The following is a 16,634-nucleotide window of genomic DNA, read 5'->3' on the forward strand; positions in this document are numbered from 1 at the left end:
GTCTCCCACCCCACCAGCTCCTACAACCAGGGCAGCCTGGCTCTGCAGTGGGGCTGTGATGCCAGCAGATGGCTGCTCCCAGCCCATCACCCTAGCTCCTGGGGGGCATGGAGGGTCCCCAGCCCCAACCCTGACTTGATAGCAGGTGCCTGGTGTGAGGGCTGGTGCCAGTGCCAGCCAGGGATGGGTTTGTGAGGCTTCAGGATGAGGCTTTGGTGCCAGGCTGTTCTCACAGCCCCGAGCTGTGCCACCATCCCGAGTGGGCACGAACCACCCCTCAGCCCAAACAAAACCCTCTCACCCAGCCCTTCCCATGGGACACAGGCATGAGGCTAGGGGTGCCTGGGCATCGCTGGGCACCCCCGAGGCTGCCTGCCAGGCTCCCCGCCCCACTGCTGGGATTTCACACGGCGCTTTACTTCCAGGTCAGCAATCTGCTGCCACTCGCAGCCTTCCTGCTGCTTGCACAAGCAGGGTGGCACTGCCAACCCACTGCTCAGCATGGCAGGGGGTCACCTGGCTGCTGCCCGCCGACTGTTTGGGCTAACATAGCAAAGTGGGCAGCTCTGGGTGCATCGAGTGCCCCATTCCCGGCTGGCTCCTGGGGCACCTCCGGCCCTTAGCGTGGGGCAGAGGATTTTTTCCCACAATGCTCCCATCCCAAGTCCCTCGTCCCAGGTTCCTGCCCCATCCCACCGCAGGATCGGCACGCAGCCCCGCGGCTCTCATGCCACCGCCCACCGGTGCCAGCACAAATGCCCCAGGACGCAGAGTTAGTGGCAGAAATCCCTTTTATATCCCTGAATCGCGTTACAAGTAATACTGCGGGCAGCCGGCTCCCCGGCGGGCCTGTCCGGCCTCGCTGGGGGCTGGCGAGTACAAAACCTGGCAGAAAAAAATCTATCATGCACGGAAAATTATTGCTGTAGTATCTGCTATTTACAGTAGGGGCAGGGGCAGAGGCGTGGTGCCCGCTCTGTGCCCGCCCAGCCCGAGGGACGCGGCGCTGCCAGGGCTGCCGGCGCGGCGCGAAGAGCCTCAACTGCTGCGTCCTCGCCTGGCGGGCACCTGCGTGGTGGCTGGGGTGATGCGTTTGACCCTGCGTAGGGTGCGGGTGCGTGGGCACGGTGCCATGGCAGAGAGGACTGTGACGGGGGTGCCGCCGGGAGGCGTGCAAGCCTGTGCGCGGCGGGAATGCGGGCACCGAGGTGGTGGGAGGAAGGTGGTGCCAGGGGCATCCCTGGGAGGGATCGAAGATGTGAGCCGTGGCAACGTCGGCACCAAAAGGAAGACAGTGCCAGGGATGTCCCCGCGAGAACGTCAAGCCCACGAGACGTGGCGGCAAGATGGGCGGCAAGATGGTGGGAGGAAGATAGTGCCAAGGACATCCCCGGGAGGCATCAAGCCCGTAGGTGTTGGTGACACAAACATGGAGAGGAAGACAGCGCCATGGATGTCCCTGGGAAGTGTTGAGCCCACGAGCTGTGGGCATGGCAATGTGGGCACCAAGGTGGTGGGAGGAAGACGGTGCCGGGGATGCCCCAGGAGGCGTCAAGCCCACAAGCCCTGGCAAGATGGGCATCGAGAGGAAGACAGTGCTGGCGATGTCCCCGGGAGATGACAAGCCCATGAGCTATGCCTGTGGCAAAGCGGGCATCGAGGCAGCAGGAGGAAGATGGTGCCAGGGACGTCCCCGGGAGGCATCGAGACTGCAAGCCACGGCAACGTGGGCACCGAGGCGGCAGGAGGAAGACGGTGCAGGGAGGAAGACAGCGCAGGAAGACGTGTGGGGTACGCGAGTGCGGCCCCTTGGGATGCCAGGCTGAACCCCGAGGGTGTCGGGGACTGGCACGGGGTGATGGGGCCGTGGCAGCTGGTGGCCCGAGGTAGGAAGCGGAGGCGCGGGTCGGGCCCCGCTCCGGGAATGCCGCTCGCTCCGGGGCCGGTGCGGGGATGCTCCGCAGGGAGGTTGCATAGAACGGCTGGTTTGTCCCCACCGGGCTGGCACGGGGCGGGGGGCACGGCAGGAGCCTGCGGCAGCGAGGAAGACGGATGAGAAGGGCTTTGCCTTTTGGGGAGGGCTTACGAGGGTGCCAGCTCTTGCCCTCCTGCCTCCGTGCCCACCGCACGGTCCGCTCTCGGGGTCCCGTCCCCGTCCGTGTCACCGTGGCTGCGTCCCGGGCACGGCGGCTCTGCTGCGGCTCTGCCACCTCCTGCAAGCCAGCGCTGGCACGGCCCTGCCAGTCTTGGCAAATAAATAGTGAAAAGCAGAAGTTATAAATAATATAAATAAGAACATTTAAATAGACTCACCTAAACTTTACGGCTACGCTGACCCCCCCCATCCTGAGCGCAGGCGGAGGGGGTGGGGGGTGATGGGGAGGGGGCTGGGGAGGGCTCTGGGCAGAGGCTGGGGGCACATTCGGGGGTTCAGGTGCTGCCACGAGGCTGGGTCTCCAGCCCAGCCTGGCCGTATGCACGGCGAAGGGGGCTGCACCTGCCCGCGGGAAGCTGTTCCCCAGCCCATCGCCGTGGCGGGGGCCTGGTGTGCCTGGCCAAGCTGGGTGCCACGGGTGACACACGTGTCCTGCGGGTCTCGGCCGGCCACCCCTCGCTCTTTCCCTGACTCCGGGGCTGCAGAGACGCAGTGCCAGGGTGAGCACGGTGCCATGGGGCTATGTCCCATGGGACTGTGCTGGGTAAGGGGGCTTCAGGGTGCCCCAGGGTGGTGGGCTGCGGGGAGCCCAGCCTCCGGGGGTGTCTGATAGCCTCCTGACAGCCGTCCCGTCCGTCAGTCCTGCCGAGCTGGCAGGAGCACCCAGCCCATGGTCCCATCAGTGTCAAGGTCAAGGTGAGGTTTTGCTCCTGGGGGGGGAGCAGAAAAGTGTCTTTTCTCCCTCGGGATCCCCCGCGGGGAGAAGCAGCAGCTCTAAATAAATAATAGTAATAAATTAAATAAATAGAGGAGGTGGAAGTCACGAGCTGGGGGGGGAAAGTCTCTCCTGGGTCTGGAAGAGGTCCCCGGGTGAGACCCCCGCAGAGAGACCTGCCTGGCTGCGAGGGGGCTCGGGGACCTGTGGGCGGGGAGCTGGGTCCTGCTGCGGACCCGGCCGGATCCAGCCCTTCCCGAGGAGAGCTAGGGGGTGAGTCTGGGGGGGCTGTGACCTCTAGCTACGGCACAGCCACAACGCACGGTCGGCTGCAGCTGCGGGAGCGCTGGCACGGGGACAGGGACCGAGCTGGAGACTGGAAATGGGATAGGAATGGGAATGAGGAAAGGGTAGGGACGGGGGTGGGGATGAAGATCGGGATAGGGATGAGGATGGGGTTGGAGATGGGGTGGGAATGGGGGCAGGGATGTTAATTGAGGATAGGAGTAGGAATGGGAGTGGGGATGGAGATGGGGATAGGAATAGGGATGGGAATGGGGATGGGAATGGAGATGGGTTTGGGGGATGGGGACAGGAACGGGGATGGAGAGAGGGATGGCAATAGGGGTGGTAAGAGGGATGGGGCCGGGGATGTGCCACCGGGGGCTGGGGGTGGGGGGGCTAGTTCCCTATTGCACAGCTGTGTTCGGAGCCCTTGAAGCAGGCGGACTCGTAGTGCTTGTTGAGGTACGACTTGAGGGCGAAGGTCTTCTCGCACTGCTTGCACTTGTAGTGCTTGAAGGCGGAGTGGGTCTGCATGTGGGCGCGCAGGTTGGAGCGGTCGGCAAAGGCTTTCCCGCAGTGGGAGCAGCCGAAGGGCTTCTCCCCGGTGTGCGACCGCATGTGGCCCTGCAGCAGCCAGGGCCGGCTGAAGGCTTTGCCGCACACGTCGCACTTGTGCTTGAGGTTGTGGGTGAGGACGTGCATGGCCAGGGCGGGCATGGAGACGTAAGCCTTGCCGCACGTGGGGCATTTCCGTGCCATCTTGCTGTCCAGGCTGCGGTGGGTCTGCTTGTGCCGGCTGAGGTTGGAAGAGGTGGCGTAGGTCTTGCCGCACTCGGGGCAGGAGTGGCGGTGGCTGCCGCCGCGGCGCTGGCTCTCGCTGCGCCGGCGCGACCGCCCGTCCGTGATGAAGAAGGCATCCATGGAGTAGCTGTCCGTCACCGCCGCCTCCCCGTTGAAGTAGCGGGCGGAAAAGCTGGACTGGGGGCTCTCGGGGTCGCTGTACTCCTCGTGGCCGGGTGCGTAGGCCGGGTCGGGCGGTGGCGGTGGCAGACCCTGCTTCTTGTCCGTATCGTAGCCGGCGGGGGCCAGGCAGTGCTGGAGGTACCCTACAGGGATAGCACGGTGGGGTTACTGTCCCTCCGGGCCAAGCCCGTCGCAGACAGGGGCAAGGCACCAGCCAAAACTACCTATCGTGGGCGAGGAACTGGGGCTGTCCCCCTGGCACAGTCCCCGTGGCACAGTCCTCCTGGCACAGTCCCTGTCCCCACTCGGGCTGGTCCCGATCAGTGGAGCTGCCTTGTCTGCTCCCGCTTCTGTCCGCATCTGCTGGCAGGATGGATGCCACCCCGCGGGGCTGCCCTGGGTGGGAGCTGGGGACGGGGCTGTGGGACATTCAGCTGCGCCCGCCCCGTGCCGGCCCCGCTGCCCCGGCTGCGGGCAGCCCCCGGGGGCCATTTGCCGCCAGGCAGCTGTCGGTGCCTCATTGTTCACCGGGGCAGCATCGGTAACGAGCTCGGCTCCGGCACCTCCTGCCTCCTCAAGCCCGGGCCAGCTGGGGCAAGGGGGAAGGAGGCTGCTCCAGGATTCCCTTCTGCAGAAAAGGGGCTGGGAAAGGCCCCCCACCTCCCCCCACAGCGGCTATTCCCCAGGGATGGGAAAGCCATCAGCACAGGGATCCTGGGCTCCTGCCCAGAAGAGGGACCCACAGCCCCCTCAGGCGTAGAACAGGGCTCAGGTGTTGTGCCAGCAGTGTCACCCCTGTGTGACATTGATCTGCTCACGGCCCGGCTCCGAATAAGGGACCCCTGACCCGTGACAAAGTGGTCGCTGTGTGGGCATCCCCATGGGCATCCCCGTCCCTCTATGCTGGCACATGAAGGTCACCTCAGGAGGAGCAGCTCAGCTCTCTCCCTGCCAGGGCAGTGACCCTGTGGGACATTCTGCCACCCCCGGGACACCCAAACTTGTCTCAGTGGTCTCCAGCCTTGTGCATGCTGTCCCTTTAGAGACCATGTCTCAGCTCCTGGTGACACTGGGGGCTGACAGAGGTCTGAGCTGATGCCCGGGCCAGCCTCACCCCTTCACACCACTGGAGCAGCATGGAAACCCCAACCCCACTGCAGCCGAGCATCCCCTAAAGCCATCCTCCCACCCCCCACTCATGGGACCCTCTTGCCCAGGGCGAGGAGCTGCTGCCGTTTGTCCCGTGAAGGCCGGGGGTGCCTGCGGTGGGGAGGGGGATGCGTGGCAGGGGTGGAGCTGGGCCCCCCCCGTCCCCCCGCTCGGTGCTGACAGCGCGGGCTGTGCAGAAAGCGCCCTGCTCAGCAATTTCTCACGCTGCCTCCGAGCATGCAGCAAGGTTATTTCCAGGAGAGCAGCGTCGGCAGCTTCTGCCCAGCTGCAGCACATCCCTCCCCCACCGGCTGTGGGCTCCTGATGTCGTGGGGGGAGGAAACAGAGGACCCCCTCCCCGCCCCCGCCGCCCTCACAGCCCTGCGCTCAGCACAGAAAGCCCACCAAGGGCTGGGGGGAGGTAGAAAAGGGGGGGCGAGACCGCAGCGGTGGGACAATGTTGGTTTGTGCATAGCTGGATCAGGCCCATTCCTGCATTCAGCTCAACCTCACGGTCCCCGAGCAGCCAGGACCAGAATGGGCCCCCCCTCACCTCCCGACCCCCTCTTCCAGGCTGTCCCTGGGCCCATTAGGGGTCTCTGCCGAAGCTGGGGGACACCAAAAGTCCTCCCCAGTATCCCCTGGCAGGACGGGGCTGCGGGGACCCCTCAGCCCAGCTCTTTGCACCTCTCCTGGCGTTGCGGGGAGGGGGCTGCCCCCGCCTCTCCCCCGCCTGCTCCCGGGGGGGCTCGGGGCACCGCTGCGAACAATGAAACCCGCAGGCACGGCGAGGCTCTGTCTTCCCCCGCCTGCCCCCAGACCGCCTGCTTCGTGCGCCCCCCCCAAAAGAACCCAACTTGTCGTGGGAAGGAGCTGGCCTCGCTGCCCCCGGGAGGCGCGGGGGGTGGGGGGGCGATCGTGGGGGCGCCCACAGGGGCTGCCGTTGTCACGCAGTGGATGTTTCCCCAAGGACCAACTTCGGCCGCTGGCCCCGGAGCGGGGGACAAGGAGAGGACGGGTGACCCCCTCCCCTCCCGCTTCCCACCGCCTCACTGCCCCCCCCCCGGCTGCAGGACACAACGCGGGGACCCCTACCTCGTCCTGCCCCGCATCCTCCCGCCCCTTCCCTGGGCTCCCCAAGTGAGGCTCACATACAATAGCGGGGGGGTCCCCCCCGTTCCCGAATCCCTCATCCCAGCACTCACCATCGCCGGTGGCGGGGCCGGGCAGCGCGTAGGGAGGTTCCAGGGGGGTGTAAGGGGGTGCGGGGGCCCCGGTAGCCGGGAACGCCTCCGCCTTCAGCTTCTTCACCAGGAAGGAACGGGGCATGGCGGGGCCGGGCCGGCGCCCTCAGCACTGGACAGCTCCGGTACCGGCACCGCCACCGGCCCCGGCCCCGGCCCCCGCCCCGCCCCGGCGCTCCGGCCCCGGCTGTGCGGGCGGCGAGGAGCGGGGAGCCGAGTGCGAGGGGCGGGGAGGCGAGGAGGAGGAGAAGAAGGAGGAGGAGGGGGAGGAGGAGGAGGGGAGGAAGGCAGGATGCTGGGGGGGGAGGGGGTCGCTCCACCCGGCCGCACCCGGAGCCCCCCCGGAGCCCCCCGAGCCACCGGTAGAGCCGGGCGCCCCGGGCATGGCGACAGTGCGGGGTCCCCGGTCCCTCCCACCCTGTTCCCCTCCACCCCCGGGGCATGGACAATGGGGATACGCGGGGACGGGGCGGGGGGGGACTGGGACGGGGACGGGGGGGCGGTGGGACACAGCGCTGCCTCCCACCTCCTTTGTCTCCCCGCCGCCAGCCCCCGGGGCCTGCGAAGGACGGGGCTGCGGGGGCGGGGGTCCCCATTCCTGTCCCTGGTCTTCATCCTTATCCCTGTGCCTTGTCTTCATCCCCATCCCTGTCTCTTGTCTCCATCCCTGTCCCCTGTCCCTTGTCTCCATCCTCATCCCTGTCCCTTGTCTCCATCCTCGTTCCCTGTCCCTTTTTCTTGCCTCTTTCTCCTGTCCTTGCTTCCTGCTCCTATCCTTGTTCCATATTCCCATTCCCGTCTGTTTTCCCTGACCTCATCTCTGTCCCCTGCCCCTTTCTGCTGACCCCTTCCTCTTGTCCCTTTCCCCGTCCCTTGTTCTCTGTCCCCATTCCTGCTCCCTTCTCCCTGCCCTCATCCCCTATCCCACCTCTGCCCTGTCCTCATCCCTGCCCACTGCCCCTTTCCCCCTCCCTGTTCCTCTTCCCTGTCCCTTTCCCCACCTTCTCTCCCTTTCCCATGTCCCTTGTCCCCATCCCTGTCCCCAGGGGAGCTCGGTGACCTTCGCAGCCCACAACAATAGCGGGGCTGGCAGCGGTGCATTGTTCCTATCCCTGGAGCCCCCGGTCGCCCCCTCCCCTTGCCCGCACTCCGCTGCCGCGCCCCCAGCAGCAGGATGAGGCCCCGGTCCTGCGGGCACTGGGTGGCCCCGGAGCTGGCTCTGTGACAGCCAGGGGCTGGAGAGTGACACCAAGACCTGGCTGGCAGCGGGCCCCGCTCTCCCTGAGCTGTGCTGAGAGCGAAGCAGCACTTAAGTAAGGACAGTTCATCATCTGTCACCGCGGGCAGAGTGCTGGCACGGCTGGCACAGGGCAGCCCTGGGCACCCCCGGTCTCGGGAGGCATCATCACCTTTGGCCCTGGGCATGTGGCATCTGGTCTGGGGGCCAAAAGCAGCTCCCCTGCAGCTGGCACCCTGGGCCTGCCGGCTCACAGCCGTGTCTGCTCCTTCACCCAGGGCTGGGGGCAGCCATTGTGCCCCTGCTCACGGCTTTGTGTGGCATCCCCCAGCCCAGGGCAGCCTACAGCACCCCACAGCCAAGGACGTCCTATAACCCAGACCAGCCCCCAGCCCCCAGGATCCCACAGCCCTGAGTAGCCCACGGGTTACAGCATCCCACAGGGTCCTAGACCCCACGACAGGATCCCACAGCATCTCATAGCATCCCAGAGCATCCCACAGCCCAGGGGCACTTTGCATCTTCCCCTTAGGCTTGCTTCGGAGTCTGGGGGCTCCCAGGGCTGCCCCCCAATACGTGCTGGGGGGGTCTCGCCCCCCCTTCCGCAGCACTCGGCCGGGGCTCGCAGGCAGCGCCACGGCTCCCATCTGGCCCCGCAGCGCTGCCCTGACGTCAGGGCTCTGCCAAGTTCAAGGTCACCTCTCCCGGAGGACCGCCGGTACCCAACCGTGGTAGGGGGGCCACAGGGACACCGTTGCCTGCCGGGCTGCTCCCGCACGCCCCCCTTTTCCCCCGCCTCCCCCCCCTCCCCGCTTCTCCGTGCACCGGGCTCTGGCTCCCGCTCCCTGATTTATTTATCCGCGGCTGTGCTGCTGCTCTCCTTGAAGGCACGTTTGCAGAGCGGGCATTACTTACGCCCTAGTTGGGCCTGCCTGCTGCCTGCCCGCTGTCCACTACCCACCCACTGCCTGCCCACCCACACTGCCTGCCCACCCACTTGCCTGCCCGCTCCCTGCCCACTGCCTGCCTGTTGCCCGCTGCCTGCCCCACTGCTTGCTTCCTGCCCCACTATCTGCCCACCTACTGCCTGCCCACCACCTGCTCAATGCCCACTGCCTGTCTGCTGCCTTCATCTCTGCGTGCCCCTTGGCCGCTTGCTGCCTGCCCGCTGCCTTCCTCCCTGCCTGCAGTTGCCCACCTTCTGCCCACTGCTTGCCCGTTGCCTGCCCACTGCCCACTCCTTGCTGCCTGCTGCCTCACCACTTTCCGCCCTCTGCCTTCTTCCCTGTCTGCCCCATTGCCTGCTCACTGCCCACTCTTTGCCTGCTGCCTGCCCACCCAGTGCCCATCCACTGCCCACCCACTGCCCACTCGCTGCCCGCTGCCCTGGGCTCTGCCTCTCGGCAGGCTGTGGTGTAATAAGGGAGGTAATTAAGTGTAAAAGACGGGAGGGCGGGGTGAGGGGGGAGGAAGAGGAACCCGGCTGCTTTCAGAGGCAGGGGACTGAGATAATTATGTTAATAACCCGCAATCAGCCCCGCCGAGCTCTGCTCATATCGCTGACTGCAGCCCCTGCCCCCCCCGCAAAAAACCTGGGAGGGGGGGAGGCGAGTGCCAGAAGAAAGGCTCAGCCCCGGCCCTGCCGTCCCCAGCAGCTGTATGGAAATAATTCCCATGGGAAGCGATTGTTTCCTCAGCGAGAGGGGCAGAGGGGGGGCGTCCGGTGGGTGAGGGTCTTTGGAGGGCTCCTAAGGGCAGCAGCGTCCTTGCAGGGGGTAAGGGGAGAGGGTCCCCAGTACAGCTCCTGCTCACGGCACGAGACAAACCCCCACACGCCGGTCCTCGGTCCCCCTCATGCCCCCCGGAGCTGGATCCTGCCTGTGGAGGGCTAGGGGCTGCTGGCTGTGGGGTCGGCCTGGAGGTGCCCAGGGGGATGCCCGGTGGTGGCCGGGGGGGGGTGGGGAAGGGGGGGCAGACCCTGCCGCGGTGGTGCCAGCGGCTTGGGGGGCTGCTGCCCATTAGCGATTCCAGCCGCGTCCTTCCCAGAGGCATCCGGGCCGCAGCCGGAGCCCCGAAATGGTTCCAATGGCTGCGAGGCTCCGGGAGCAGATTGCCAGACAAAGGGACAGGGACAAAGGCCCGGCTGCCTCGTGCCCCGGGGAAGGGGCGCAGGCGCAGGCGGGGCACGGGTGCCAGCCCAGTTCAGGGGGTGCGCCTGTCCCCCGACCCCCCTGTGCCTGCCATGCTCCAGTGCCCACCTTGGCTGGCGTGGCTGGGGCGCAGTTGGGGTACCAGGTGGCAGAGCGCTGGCACCGTCCCATGCCACCCCCCTACCCGGCGCCGTGCCCGGGCACCGGATTCTGCTGTGGTCTCTCTCCACAGTTCTGCAGCCCCGGTGCCTCGGGGTGCAGTGGGGCTGGGCCGGGGTACAGTGGGGTACAGAGCTGTGGGGAGGGGGCAGAAAACACAGATGGGGGCAGAGCAGAGGATGGCAAATGCCAGGCAGGTCCCTGCAGCCCCATTGTGCCTCAGTTTCCCCAGCTGCTCCTGGGAGCCTTGTGAAAGCTCCATGTGCCCACCCCCCGCCCCAGTCCTTGTCCCCAGGCTGCCTTTGTCCCCTCTCCCTGCAGCTGGCTGCAAACCCACCGACCCAGGAGCAGCTGCCACCTCCACCGTGGCACGGGGCTTGGAATAGCTCTCAGTGCAGCTGGGGCTGTGCCCACCCATGGGGTCCCAGGGGGGGCTCTGGGGGCACGATGCCAAATGACACCAGACCCCCCAGGGGAAGGAATAGGACGTGGCCCCAGCTGAGCAGTACCCAGGTAGGGGCATGACGACACTGGCACGACGCTCGCTGGCACAGGGGGCACGGGCTGCAGCAAGGCCAAGGGCTGTGTAAAAACCTTCTATTGCTTTGCATGTGATGGGCACACCCTGTGCCCATGCTGAGGACAAAGCCACGGAGCTGCTGCTGCCCGGGGAGCTGGCACAGCCTGGTAGGGAGGTGTGCCTGCAACCACCCTGCTCCCAGCGCTGCTTCCCAGCCCTCGCTGGTTTCGGGGGGAGGGTTCATTCCTGGTGCCAAGAGGCAGCTGCCCAGGGGGTGCCCACCCCGCTGGCACTCAGCACTGCAGGTTGCAGTAGTCAGCAGACTGGAAGAAGTGGTAGATGTTGACGAGGGGGAACATGATGAGGGCCCCCAGGAGGGACCCCAGCTGCTCCAGGGCCCCGTACCACACCAGGGCGCTGTGGCTGTGGCTCCGTAGGATCACCCCGGCCATGACCTTCACGTAGGTGAGCGTCCCGGTGAACAGCACCCAGGAGAGGACCTGGTGGGGCAGGGAGGGCAGAGAGGTCAGCAGAGCCACCGTGGGGATTAGGAAGGCTGTGGTGAAGCCGGAGCCAGGGCTGGCCCCGGTGAGAGGGACTCTGACTTACGATGGTGACATCTCCCCACGGCGACTGCTGGAGGATCGGGCAGGGACTCATCACGGCGATGGCCATGTTGTAGGCACCAAAGCCTGTCCCCACCACGGTCAGGATGCCCAGCAGGGCCAGGGACCTGCAAGGGACACGTGAGTGGCACCAGAGAACGATGCCAACCTGCCCCCCGACAGCACAAGGATGCCCAGCAGGGCCAGGGACCTGCAAAGATCATATGAGTGATGCCAGGGAACGCTGCCACATCCCTGGTGAGGGGCACAGAGCTGTGGCACAGGCTGAAGAGCTCCATCCTCAACTACCTGAAGGGAGGTTGCAGCCAGGTGGGGCTTGGTCTCTTCTCCCAGGCACCCAGCACCAGAACAAGAGGACACAGTCTCAAGCTGTGCCAGGGGAGGTTCAGGCTGGATGTGAGGAAGAAGTTCTTCACAGAAAGAGAGATTGGCCCTGGGGATGTGCTGCCCAGGGAGGTGGTGGAGTCCCCAACCCTGGAGGTGTTTAGGAAGAGCCTGGATGAGGCCCTTGGTGCCATGGTTGAGTTGATTAGATAGTGTTGGATGATAGGTTGGACTCGATGATCTCAAAGGTCTCTTCCAACCTGGTTAGTTCGATTCTGTTCTATTCAATCCTCCTTCCTGAGGGTGCCTCTGCTGCCAGGGCACAGACACCCTACGTGCCACCCACCCAGTGCCTCCTCCCTCGATCCCATCACGGGGCAGGAGCCCCAGGGGCACAGCCCAGTGCCCTGTTACCCACCTTCTGGGCAGGACCATGGCCACCATGCAGGCAAGGGGGTTGGCCATGGAGCTGAGCGTGGCTGTCAGGTGGTAGGCGGTGTTGCCATAGGGCAGGCAGGAGTAGGACTGCACAGAGGGCAGGACCCCGTTGGTCAGGGAGGACACCCAGGTGATGAGGAAGTAGATGAAGGTGAACTCGGCCACAGAGTAGGAGACCTTCTCCGGCAGGATGTCGCCAGGCCCCTTGGCATCCTTTGGGCACGGGCAGGCTTTGCTCAGCCGGGAGCCAGCTCCCTCCTCTGGGATCTGGTCGAAGGAGCTCAGCATGATGTTGCTGGAAAAGAGCTGCTGCTGGGAGAGGTCCCACCCCTTGGGCTGCTTGGTGAGGAAGAAGAAGGCCAGCAGGCAGGCCAGCATCATCACAGTCATGAGGAGGAAGAAGACCATTGGGGAGAAGTTGGGTGGGAAGTAGTGGGTCTCCAGCTGGGAGGTGATGCTCTCCACGGTGACATTGTCAGTGGTGATGTTGACCTCGAAGGTGCGGTTGAGGCAGCTGGAGACGCCGGAGCCCTGGCCCAGGGCGATGAAGGCCGGGATCAGCCCGCTGAGCCCTTCCCCTACGAAGAAGGTGGTCAGGTACTGGGGCTGCAGCTGCATCATGAAGGGCAGGAAGGTGACAGAGGAGGTGCAGTCCACCAGGGCCAGGAAGAAGGTGAGGAGCAGGAAGGCAGTGCTGTGTGTCCCCCCGCCCAGGGGGGATGTGTAGTCCCAGAGGAAGGCCAGCAGCAAGCAGGAGAGGACCCCCACGGACACCACCACGTAGATGACCACCACCTCCTTCAGCCAGCCGGGCCGGAAGTGGTGCATGAGGGTGATGAAGAGCGGCCCCACGTTGGCCATCTGGATGATGATGGTGATGTAGGAGGGCAGGTCCCACTGCTCCGGCAGCATCGTCACCAGCAGCGGCAGCTCGACCCACAGCCCGTTGATGGCCACCCAGGAGCCCATGCCAAAGGCACAGGCCAGGAGGTGGATGAGCAGTGCCATGGCTCGGGGCTGGCAGCCTGGGCTGTGGGGAGAGGCTTCCATCAGCGGTGGGGTGAGAGCTGACCTCCCCCCAGACCCCTGCCCTGGCCCCCCGTGACCGCTGCTTGCATTCCCACAGCAGCTCCTCCCCACCCGAGAACATCACGGACCCCCATGGCATGGCACAGCCCCCCCATGGCATGGCACAGCCCCCTCTGCCCCTTGCCAACCCTAGGGACCCCCCCCTGCTCCCTGTGGGGATGACCCTTGTCCTCTCCTGCACTGGGTGTGGGGCGGGCTCAGCTCTGCCTGGGGCCCCATCCCAGGGTTCTTGAGGACAAGACACACAGCTGGGATGGCACTGGGAAGGACATTGAACCTGCCCCACCTGACGGCATGGCACAGCCTGGCACAGGGTGAAGATGGCTCTGTATTTGGGAGGAGGGGGGGAGGGGGTCACGGGTGGGGGGTGGGGGTGGGGAGGTGGGGTGGCAGAGTTCTGGGCAGCTGCTCTGCTGGGAACGGAGCCTCCTAGGTCCCAAACCTCTCACCACGTCCGTCCTGAACCTCCCACCGCCGCCGAGCAGGTCCCATCTCCCAGCAGCGTCCTGCGTGAGCCCCGCGGGCTCCGGGCAGAAGGGCCCCGGTAGCACCTCCTGCAAACCGGCTCCGGCTCCTACCGGTGAGCTGAGCCAGCTGGCACCTGGCTTCTCCCCTGGCCACCCTGGGCACCTGCTCCCAGACACCAGGATCCCTGCGGCCAGTGTCCCCGTGTCCCCATGTCCCTTCAGCCCGGCAGGAGGAAACTCACGTCTCCCAGGGCTGAGCCTGGCAGGGGCGGGCAGGGAGCCTGAGGAGGGGCTCCGGCGGGGAGCTGAGGGGCTCCAGCACGGAGCAGGAAGCGGGCAGGAAGCAGGCTGCTGGTTTAACTGGTCCCACCACAACTTCTCGAGAAGGAACTCACCGCCCTTCGGGGAACCGGCAGCCCTGCCCGCCGGGACCGTGACGTGGGGCGGGCACGTCACCACCTCCGGATGCCGACGGGTGGCGGCCTGGCCCCCTTCTCGCCCTTCTCCCGGCTGGCGGAGTCCAGGGGTGGCCAGGGGAGCTCCGTGTCCTCCTCCTGCCAACTGCTCGGTGGTGCCACCCACAGCTGCTGCTTTCAGGGCTGATTCCTGGAGGAGTGTGCGCGGTGCCAGCAGGTCCTGGGGTGACAGAGGAGCTGCGGGGTTGGTTGGCTGCCGTGAAGGGTGTGATAAGATAAAAGCTGAGATAAGAAGGATGTTAAGGAAGAACTCTGAAGTCCTTGGAGGGATGAGTGGGAAGTGCCACTCCTGAGGGGACCCTTGTGGTCGGAGGGGCAAGTGCCCAGGGGACAGTGGGACCAGACCTGGTGGCTGCTGACCCCCCGCATGGGGCAGGGGCTGGGGTCAGCCTGGGCACAGGGCTGCAGGGGACAGGGATTCAGGACCCCCTTCTCCTGCTTCCCCTCTCAGTGGGCCCCTGGTTTTCATTGGGTGGGCACAGGGGTGGGCACAGGGTCCCCTCTCCCCACCACCCAGCCCCTCTCATCCCTCACAGACCAATCCCGGGTACCTTTCAGCTCAAACGCTCATCCTGGTGGCCAAAGTCCAGCTGTGCCACTTCCCTCCACCTCCTGCCCTCAAACTGCCTGCCCAGGGGGCCGCCGCTCCTCTGTGCCCCCCACGTACCGCTGGTGCCAGGGTCAGCCTCATGCCTGCTGCCTGCCTGGCCGTGGCACCGGGAGCTTGCTGCAGCGTCATCGCTGGCCAGGTGCCAGGGATTATTCCTGGTGGTGTCCTGGACTTTGCCCTTGTCCCCAGACGAACTACAGCCCACCCATTCCAGGCTGCTTCTTGAAGGTGGCAGTGTCACCCAGGGGTGGTGCCCGTCCCCGCTGGGCATCTTTGCAGGGTCACAGGCTGGGATGGGGACCTCCAAACCTGGTGGCTGTCTCACCTCGGGCGCACAGCAGAGCCGGGCTCCTCTGATCCCACATCCAGCGAGAGGGGACCAGGTGACCAGCCCAGCCGTGAGCCCCACGGACCAGCCTGGAGGTGACACAGGGGAGGGGACAGAGGCAGCACGATCACCTCATCCCCGCACCACCCTGGGCATGCCTCGTGGTGGCTCTTCCCCCAGCACCCACCGGGTGTCGCTGGGAGAGCGATCTGCAGCCCTGGGAAACCTGGGGATGCCTTCTCCAGGGGCCTGCCCTGCCTGCCCTGCTTGTGCCCTGTCCCTCCCGGGGCTTTGCAGCCAGCCGTCGCACTCTGTCCCTGCTCCTTGCTCCATCCCTGCCTCAGTCAGGGGGCTGCCACAGGGACAAAGATGTCCCTGTGCCCCTGGGGGTTGTGAGGACAAGGGTGCCCTGGTGTCCCTGTGCCCCTGGGGGTTGTGAGGACAAGGGTGCCCTGTGCCCCCAGGCCCCCAGGGCGGCAGGAAGGCTGCTGGGCACCCTTGGCAGGGGCAGGTTTTGAGGTGCTGCCAGGTTTAACCCTAGCAGGCAGCTCAGCACCCCCCAGTTGCTTGCTCACCCCCACCTCAGTGGGATGGGGGAGAGAGTGGAAAGGCTGAAAGGGAGAGAACTGGTGGGTTGAGATAAAGACCAGTCAGCAGGGGAAGCAAAAGCCACCTCCTTTATCAGGCATGGTGTCATTGCTGGCCAGGGCAGGTGGGTGGTTGGCCACTCTCTGGTTGCCCAACAGTGACTGGGGAAGGCAAATGGCATCCCTCTGAGTGTCCTCCTTTCCTCCACCCCCAGCTTTTATTGCTGAGCAGGGCATCCCTTGGTCGGTGGGGTCCCAGCCATGTCCCCTCCTAGCTCCTTGTGCACCCCCAGTCTGCAGGCTGGTGGGGTGGTGTGAAGAGCAGAAGAGGCCTGGGTGCTGTGCAAGCTCTGCTGGGTGCTGACCAAGCCACCCCTGCTGATCAGTGCTGTCTTCTGCACAGCCCCCACACAGCCCCACACCAGCTTCAGCAGAGCAAATTAACTCTGTCCCAGTCAGAACCAGTGCTGGGGCACCTGAGGGGAGGGGAGAAAGTCCAAGGTGCTGGGAGAAAACAGGGCCCTGGGGAGGTCCCTGGTGGGAACAAGAATAGGAACTGGGCTTGGGGACAGGGATGGGAATGGGTTTGGGGACAGGGAGGGGACAACAATTGTCCTGTTTAATTTGGCAGCACAAAGGAGCAGCTTGGCTGGCGGTGAGACCCTTCCCAGGGGGGCATGGCCACAGTGCAGGGGAGCCTGGGGGGTGCTGGGTGCTGGACCCCCACGTCCTCACTTCATGCCTCTCACCCAAATGCCCCTGACACGTGCTGTCTGCCCTGCCTGCCCTGCCTGCCCTGCCTCCTCCACCCCCTCCCCGTGCTGCAGCTGACCCTCCAGCCCCCCAGCCCTCTGGCAGATGTGAGCAAAGGCCCCTGGGCAGATGGTGACATTTGGTAGCTGAGACATCCCTGGCCACGGGACTTTGCTGGGCTGCAGTGCCTGGGGCAGCCCCCTCCTCACCCTGCCAGGGCTGGGGTCCTGTTCCCAAAGCAGCCAGCACAGGGCAGGGTGAGCAGTGGGGCTCCTGAGGTGGGCACACTGCCTGTGCCATGGGGATGACTGGATGGTGGGAGGGCACTTGGGGGGTCAGGAGTGTGGGGGTCTGAAGCT

The 16,634-nt window shown here is 65.7% G+C and overlaps 2 protein-coding genes across 5 annotated transcripts; both read right to left on the reverse strand.

The window, feature by feature from the left end:
• Positions 1 to 3,337: 3,337 nt before the first annotated feature.
• SCRT2 (scratch family transcriptional repressor 2) lies at positions 3,338 to 6,668 on the reverse strand. The gene is made up of 2 exons (XM_068150295.1): positions 6,473 to 6,668; positions 3,338 to 4,261 (listed from the first exon to the last, which is right to left on the reverse strand). Exons 1-2 carry the CDS (start codon positions 6,594 to 6,596, stop codon positions 3,552 to 3,554), a joined length of 834 nt encoding a protein of 277 aa, XP_068006396.1. The 5' UTR covers positions 6,597 to 6,668; the 3' UTR covers positions 3,338 to 3,551.
• A 3,972-nt stretch (positions 6,669 to 10,640) lies between these two features.
• On the reverse strand, positions 10,641 to 14,908 carry SLC52A3 (solute carrier family 52 member 3). 4 transcript variants are annotated; one of them, XM_068150273.1, is made up of 5 exons: positions 14,549 to 14,908; positions 13,917 to 14,157; positions 11,946 to 12,995; positions 11,187 to 11,310; positions 10,641 to 11,077 (listed from the first exon to the last, which is right to left on the reverse strand). In XM_068150273.1, exons 3-5 carry the CDS (start codon positions 12,971 to 12,973, stop codon positions 10,871 to 10,873), a joined length of 1,359 nt encoding a protein of 452 aa, XP_068006374.1. In that variant the 5' UTR covers positions 12,974 to 12,995; positions 13,917 to 14,157; positions 14,549 to 14,908; the 3' UTR covers positions 10,641 to 10,870. The 4 variants fall into 4 exon arrangements, with proteins under 4 accessions (XP_068006374.1, XP_068006371.1, XP_068006375.1 ...); XM_068150270.1 differs by having other exon boundaries at positions 13,917 to 14,190; XM_068150274.1 differs by lacking the exons at positions 13,917 to 14,157; positions 14,549 to 14,908 and adding an exon at positions 13,764 to 13,908.
• Between the last annotated feature and the right edge of the window lie 1,726 nt (positions 14,909 to 16,634).

Source organism: Melanerpes formicivorus, unplaced genomic scaffold (genome assembly GCF_026170545.1).
Source record: "Melanerpes formicivorus ecotype bairdi unplaced genomic scaffold, bMelFor1.0.p_v2 SCAF_19, whole genome shotgun sequence".
Lineage (NCBI taxonomy): Eukaryota > Metazoa > Chordata > Aves > Piciformes > Picidae > Melanerpes > Melanerpes formicivorus.